This window comes from Trachinotus anak, unplaced genomic scaffold (genome assembly GCF_046630095.1).
Source record: "Trachinotus anak isolate AG129_WGS33_773 ecotype Australia unplaced genomic scaffold, CSIRO_AGI_Tana_v1 ptg000025l, whole genome shotgun sequence".
In the NCBI taxonomy this organism is placed as follows: domain Eukaryota; kingdom Metazoa; phylum Chordata; class Actinopteri; order Carangiformes; family Carangidae; genus Trachinotus; species Trachinotus anak.
The window spans coordinates 2,941,880-2,949,474 of record NW_027273876.1 but is presented as its reverse complement, the minus strand read 5'-3'; the positions used below and the strand labels follow the sequence as shown (position 1 = coordinate 2,949,474).

At 40.4% G+C, this 7,595-nt stretch overlaps 2 protein-coding genes across 2 annotated transcripts in view; one reads left to right on the top strand and one right to left on the bottom strand.

The window, feature by feature from the left end:
* The first annotated feature begins 1,060 nt into the window (after positions 1 to 1,060).
* Positions 1,061 to 6,936, top strand: armc7 (armadillo repeat containing 7). Its single transcript, XM_071463574.1, has 4 exons — positions 1,061 to 1,255; positions 2,647 to 2,790; positions 2,931 to 3,278; positions 6,456 to 6,936. The coding sequence occupies exons 1-3, from the start codon at positions 1,168 to 1,170 to the stop codon at positions 3,275 to 3,277; spliced, it is 579 nt and encodes a 192-aa protein (XP_071319675.1). The 5' UTR covers positions 1,061 to 1,167; the 3' UTR covers position 3,278; positions 6,456 to 6,936.
* The window catches only part of acsf2 (acyl-CoA synthetase family member 2), a 24,927-nt gene continuing 22,062 nt past the window's right edge, over positions 4,731 to 7,595 (bottom strand). Inside the window, exons 14-16 of the mRNA XM_071463568.1 lie at positions 7,201 to 7,311; positions 7,019 to 7,087; positions 4,731 to 5,649 (exon numbers count right to left, since the gene is read on the bottom strand). Coding sequence (XP_071319669.1) covers positions 5,587 to 5,649; positions 7,019 to 7,087; positions 7,201 to 7,311 — 243 coding nt within the window. The 3' untranslated portion in view covers positions 4,731 to 5,586. The remainder of the gene's footprint in view (positions 5,650 to 7,018; positions 7,088 to 7,200; positions 7,312 to 7,595) is intronic.

Genomic DNA, 7,595 nt, shown 5'->3' with positions numbered 1-7,595 from the left:
TGGAGCCAGCCTGGGACTACAGGAGGAGACAGACAGAGAGTGGGGGGTTCTCCAAGATGCGTGGAGCAACCCACCAGGTGCGACCACGCACCTTGGATCCAGCTGCTAAATAATTATAATTATAATAATAATAATTATTATTATTTATAATAATATTTTAACAGGAACTGATGAATGAGAGGGTGAGAAGACACACACCTGCCAGCATGCAGGAGGCGGTGTGGGTGCACATGGTCCCGAGGATTACGGGTCAGACCAGAAGTCGTACCTGTTGAAGAAAGCAGTGGCGAGTCCAACGACCAGTGTCCCGAACAGAACTGGTTTCGTCAGACGTTTTCTGGCGGAAAGTCTGTGTTGCTTCATCACAGCTGATTGACCCAAGGTGCCCACTGACAGAGACGTACACAGAAGACAAGACCCTGAAGTTCGCTTCCGATTCGTAGCTTCCGGTTCGGCAGTTAAGGTGAAAGTTAAGAGAGACTTAACTGACTGCTTTTTTTATTTTATTTTTTTTATTTGTGGAAATGCAAATGTCATTTTTGTCGTTTTTTACGAAAGAGACCAAGTGTCTCACAAATCTGAAAGTTTGCTTTACAGTCTTTAGTTTTAGATTCAATAAGATTTAAGAGCTGAAGTGATTTTTGATCCGGACCTGGTCTGATCCTTTTTTTATATTTTCACAATTAAAGAAATGTTTCACACGTTTAAAAGCGGGTTTCAGACAGCGTTAAAGGTTTCACGACAGTACTAGTTGAAAAAAAAAACTAAAATACGTTTTTTAGTTAGCTTTTCCCTTAACTGCCAAACCGGAAGCGTCGATTCGGAAGCTAACTTCAGGTCTTTACCTGACCTTTCAAGTGACTATTATGGAACACACCTCCTTATCGTAACACATAGTTATCTCCCAAAACACCACAGAGGACTTTTCACCACCCACACTGAATACATATGATGTTTTTATTTATTTTTTTTTGTGTAAAAGTGGTTTTGGCTCAGTTTTATTCATTATTACGAAGTAATTTGACGCGGATAAAGCGGAACCTTGCTGTCACCGCGCCGTCGCACGGACATTTTCAGGGACGGACCAAACGCGGAAGCAGCTGGAAAAGAAAAGAGTCTTGATTAGTTTTGCCTTTTAATTGATTAATCCCGAAGCTGACGTTCAATATGTGGAGGAAAAACTCGTCTGAAGGCTCTGACCGGTTTGAATATTTACAGACTCTGGTGACTGAATTTCAGGACACCGACAGTGAAGGTGAGCGTAGTTACAGTTTTATTTTAGTTTATTTGTCAAGATCCAGTGATTGTTAGTGGCTAAATTAATCAAATACAGTCCATGAAAACCCGAGAAAGTTTTAAAAAATATCTAGAAAATAAACTGACAGTTCGCTAATAACAATATGCAATGTAAACAAAAGTGAAGCTACAGATTGCTTTTTTATCTGTCAGTTATCTTCTCCATTAGTCGATGTAAAAAAACAAACGAAAACAATATAGTTGCCAATCAACTAATCGATAAATCTGTTGATGTATTTTTTCAATCAGGTCAATAAACTGTTAGAACCCAAATCTATTGATTATAGAACACTACAAAAAAACAACAACAAAAAAAAACAGGCATTATTCACATCTGAGAAGCTGCAACCAGAGAATTCTTGTTCTTAAGACATGTTCTGAAAAATGATCAATTATCAGAATAGTTGTCGATTAATGGACTAATCATTGTAGCTCTACACAGAAGCAGAAGTTGCTTTCACACACAGCTTTTAAAATGGACAATAACTATACACCCGGTTAGAAACACCGAGATAAAACTCAAAACTCATGCAGTTCTCTGAAGGTTGTAATGTTCAGTTTTCTAAAGCTGCTTTAGGAAGGTGCTTCATCTTCTATAGTCATCATTTTGGAGGCTGCAGACCTGCGTTGCATTACACAGACAGGTGTTTCCACCATTATTAATGGGTTGTGTTAGACTGCATTAGTTTTAGCTAGATGAACCTAATAAACTGCCAACTGAGTGTAATGAAGTGTAGTGTATGTTGTGAACCAAATTCAGTTTCAGTTCAAATCATATGTGAACATTCCTTATTTATGTGGTGCATAAATTACTGATTGTATCTTTAAATTCTATTTAAATGTGAAACATTTTTTATTCCACTTGTATTTTCCTCCTAGACGATGGTCTTTAAATGTGACAGATTTATTCACACAGTAATTTTAATTTTCCAGCAGTTTCCTTAAAAAAATGTAAAGAGATTCATAGTGTTTGACAAGATAAAGTGTGGGGACTTTACAGTGCAGTAGCTGAAAAAGTGCAAGGTGTAATATTTAATATAATACATTTATTATGGGAATCTTGAATTATATAGAGTGTTAACTTTTCTTTTCTTCTGTAACATAGACTCATCAGTTCTCTCTGCTGGACAAAATATGTAATTGCGTCACTGTTTCCAAATCTTAAACATATATTTGGCCTTCCTGCTCTGCAGCCTCTTATTGTTATTGATTGGCCAATATGTCCATTATAAGATGAAATCAGCTGATAATATAAATCTGCCAATTTATCAGCCAAGGTCTAATTTATATGGATTTGGTTCAATTGTTATTATTTTGAAGTTATTTACATGACTTTTGTTGTTACATCAGAGGCGAAGGAGCAAGTTCTAGCAAACTTGGCCAACTTTGCATACGACCCGAAGAACATGGAGCATCTGAAGACGCTGCAAGTGACCGACCTCTTCCTGGACATGTTGACTGAGGAGAATGAGAACTTTGCGGAGTTTGGGATGGGTGAGAATCACACCGACAAAACTGTAAATCATCATCTTCTGTTGTTATTGTGCAGATGCTGTCTCCGAATCTAAAACTGTCACCCTCTTATCCCATGAGGTCACTATTATCTCTTTCATCACTTCTTACATGTCTCTCAGGGGGGTTGTGTAACCTCAGTATGGACCCTGAATGCAGAGACATCATCCTGCAGAGCAGTGGGATCAGCTTAGTCACCAGCTGTCTGTCAAGCCGGAGGGAAGAGACCGTCCTGTCAGCCATTACTACACTCATGAACCTCACAACAGCCTCGTCACGCTCTGAGATCACCGACCCAGCCATCCTGCAGTGCATGCTGCGCTTCTCCCTCTCAGAGAGCCCCCGCCTGCGCAACCTGGCTGCTGTGTTTCTGCAGGACTGCTGCACCGGGGAGCAGGTGGCTCAGGCGGAGCAGCAGATGCAGGGGCAGCAGACAGCGGTCGGGATCCCTCTGCCCCAGGAGAGCTGAGGTATTTATGTGGAGATGCTTGCTCTCTGTGAGAGTGTAGGCAGTGACTTACAGTGTGTGGCCAAAAGTATGTGGACACCCAAACCCTCATGTGATTGTTCAAAATGTTTTTTAGGGCTGGGTATCGTTAAAACGTTTTCGATATCGATACTGATACCTTGACTTTGATATGATTTTTACCAATAACAATTTCATCAAATACATTTAAAAAAAAAAAGAAAATTACAATACACTATGAAAAATTACAATTATGCTACAATTTTTAGTTTTACTTTAGTTTTAATCTCGACATCTTTACACACTCAGACCTGTTGGTGTAAATAAACAGCCAATCACTAGCATTATTAGAGCTTGGTCCAAGAATGCTGCATGCTTATTGGCCGATGTTGATGAGACCTACTTATTTACTCCTAAATTTGGTATCAAATGACACAGCATCCTCAATAGTATCAAATCAATTCAGTCAGTCCTTAAAATATAGTAGTTCGATACCCAGCTCTGCAGTTGCAGTCAGGGTTTGGGATCCCTCTAATATTACATCTAAAAGACAGAAAAAAAGAGCTGAGGTGTACTTTACTTGTGTATTTCCATTTATGCTGTGCAGTGCGGCAGGAGCAGGAATCTGACATCATATCCGATGTGTCTGATTTATCTTCTCTTGCATTTTAATTCCCTTAAATACAGATTTAACCTGTAGTTACCTGAAGCTGCAATTCTGCAGATGACCGAGTTTAATTGTTGTGCTTTTTCTCACCACATGAGGGAGACTGGATAGTGCTTGTTAAACTGACGACAGGAAACTAGAATCACAAAAACATCAAATCTTATTGACTTGCAAACAATTTGGCAAAAAGGTCTGAAGTGTTCAGAGAGAAGTGACTGAATCTTGCTTGTAAAAACAGGCTCAGCCTCTGCAGTATTAATATCACTACACTTTTTTCCCCCAAAAAATCTACATGCCTTCAGTTCTCATGTGATTTCCTCAGACCTGGCCAATGTTGGAGTATGTCAAACCCAGCTAGTTGGCACTCTCTTTAAGAATACCATGTCCTGAAATGTTAAATCCAAACCCAAAATATGTAAAATAAAAAACTGCAAAATAAACCTTGAGGTTCCTCTGTAAGAGCCAGCAGCGCCGTTTGTTTTTTTCTGGGCTCTTAAGAGCTATTTCTGGGCCGAGTCCTTCAGGTCTAGACAGAAGCCGACATCTGATCCCGCAGCCCAGCGTCAGGTGGACTGCACATGTAGGCCGGTCAGACTCCAGAGGAAATTCTTTACAGCTTTGAGTGTGTGTGTGTCTGTGATACTCGCTCATTTTAAACGCCGCAAAGTTTTCATTTTTTAATCCGTGTTTCTGAGTGGCATTCCAAGGGCTTAAGAGGCGAGCGCCTGCCACCAAGATCAATAAAAATACCTTCATTCTTCCCGTAATAAGAGGAACACCCACGCCTGGTTTTAAAATGTGGTACAAAGTTTATTTCAAGTTGATGGAAAAAAAGGTTTTCATAGCTTTCTGCAGGATAACAAAGAAGAACAATGGGGAAACTCAGTCACACATACAGAACAGTGGAGATCAGTGGTTAGGGTTAGCAGCCTCCACACCACCAGCAGACGTCCACTCAGTTATGAAGCATTCTGTGTACTTTTAGGTTCACATTTCTTTCACAATTAAACATTAGTGTGTTCAATGATAATTTGGTGTTAGTCTATATTATTATTGTCAACAAATCCCATGAAAAGACCAAGTTCCGTGTCCCGTCTGAGACCCACTGGATCTAAATCTTTAAAAAAAAAAACAAATGTATAAAAAATAACAGGCTCAGTAGCTTCCTGTAACATCTGGTTTTTAACAAACGTTACTCAAACAGGTGTAAAAAGTGCATTTGTTTGCGGACTAGTTTCAGCTGCGGATGAATACACATGTTGTGCTCCAGTGAGTATTTCCAGCAGCAGGACGGCATGCGTGATACGAAGTCAAAATAAACGGCAGAGTGTGTTTGTGGTAGTGAAGGTCACCCAGTGCAACAGACAGAACTTGTTAGTCAGATCAGGTCATTGTTTTGCTTTGGTCTTTTCATGTGGTTTGTTGACAGTAAGAAAAATACACAATATGACAACAGTTACAGGAGGATACGCACAAACATTGATACCCGTCCACCACACGTCCCCAGGAGGCTCAGGCTGTCTGTTCGTTATTAAATCCTGAGACAAGATAAGATGCTCTGATGGCTGGGGGTATAATCCCTGTAGATGTTTGGTGATAGAAAATATTCAGAAACTGAAATCTATCTATACGTGAGAGGAGCCTCTCATTTTCCCTTCTTCACTCCCAGCTGCTTCTCAGCCTCCTCACGGAGTCTGTTCTTCTGGATCTGAGAAGTGAAAAGAAGGAAAAAATGTGGTGAAATTAATTGCAAATAAATGAGCAGGACAAATTGGATTTACAGGATTTGTGTGTCACTGATGAAATACTTTGACTTGTCAGGTATTTATCTCACCACATGAACCAAAAACAGCTGATTGAACCAGTGGCTCCAGTTTTTATGATTCGCTCTAATTGGGTCTTGTTTACTTATTAATCGTTTTATTTTATTTACATATTTTCTCTTGTTGTGCATTTTATTTTCTCCCATGTGTGTTCATCTTTGTAAACCTGTTTCTGTGAAGTTCTTTATAATTAAAGTTTATTATTATTATTATCGGTATATTGATGCTGCAAATAAAATTTCAGGGCTGTAACTAATGATTTTCATTACTGATTATTTAACTGTTTAAAAAATGGAAAGGTGACGTCTTCATACAGGTCAGTTTCTACCAACAGCACCTGTAAAGCTCAGTAGTAACAAAAACACACAAAGCTGTAACATGTTATTTAATGAGCTATGCAGGAGCTGGTTGGTGGATTTTATCAGGTTTGCTGTTTATCCTGGTCTCTAAGTCTTTATGCTAATATTAACATGAAGACGTTGATTTTCTAATTTAGCAGGGATTAATATTTCCCAAAATCAATCTCTCTCTCTCTCTCTCTCTCTCTCTCTCTCTCTCTCTCTCTCTCTCTCTCTCTCTCTCTCTCTCTCTCTCTCTCTCTCTCTCTCTCTCTCTCTCTCTCTCTCTCTCTCTCTCTCTCTCTCTCTCTCCCTCTCTCTCTCCCTCTCTCTCTCCCTCTCCCTCTCTGCAGTGACTGTCCTGGAAGTGATCTGTAAATGTGGGGATCACATTACGCCCCCGATGCTTTTGAGAGGTGAGATCCACATCTCCTGCTGATCAAAAGCCGCCTGCAGTATCGTGGTGACGCTATCAGGTCCCATGGTCGGGGACAAACTGGTTTACAGGCTCTCAAACGTGGGTCCTGTCGCTGTCCTGCAAAGCACCGTTGACACTGAGTGGATAAAGTGAAGGAGGCTGGTTTTATCTGGTCGCCTCTCCTGGGCTCATCTAACAGGACCCTGTGTGCGTGCAGACGAGCTAATAGCCCCCTTTCCCTCCTGTCTGGGGGCATTTGGGGCAGCTCTGCCATGTATACAGTGAATTATTTCAAACAGCCTTCCATGAAACACAATAATCAGAGGGGGGGTGATGGAAGTTATCACAGAGCGGCAGATTCTAGATCTGTTTCTGAGTCTGTGTATGTGTTATCTTAATAAAGACAGTGAAATAAACCGTGTTTGTCTGTCGTTTATACATTTAGAAGAATCTTGGAAGAGCACACAGCAGCTGAGAAGTCAGGATTTGTGTAATTACCTTTCCAGTAACAGTGAGTGGGTAGCTGGTTACAAAAAGTATGTAGCGAGGAATCTTGAAGTGAGCGATCTGAGAGGAGCAGATGAAGAGGGAGATACTGAGCAAAAACATGTCTGACAGGAAGATCAAGTTATAAACTCAATCAGCTCATTATGAAATATTAAAAGCGAATCACGCCGTACTTGTCCCTTGCAGAAAGCTGTGATTTCTTCTGCAGTGCAGTCCTGTCCGTCCACCAGTTTGATACAGGCACAGATTTCTTCACCCATACGAGCGTCTTCAACTCCAACCACCTGACGAGCAGAGAGAGAAACATGAAGCTCTGCAGCAGCATCACTGCACTGCACAACACACATGGAAACACTTCGTCTGCAGAAAAACATCAGTGATTTCATGACAAAAAACATGTATTACAATCAAGATGTCTGCAAATGGTGAAGTTCAAGTTCATTATTACATCACAGTTGACAGGACATTGTCTCGGTGTGCTCATATATACCACACCCCACAAAAAGGAGAACATGGAACAGATAAATAAAAATAATGATGTGTGTCAGAGTACAGAGTGTGTACCTGT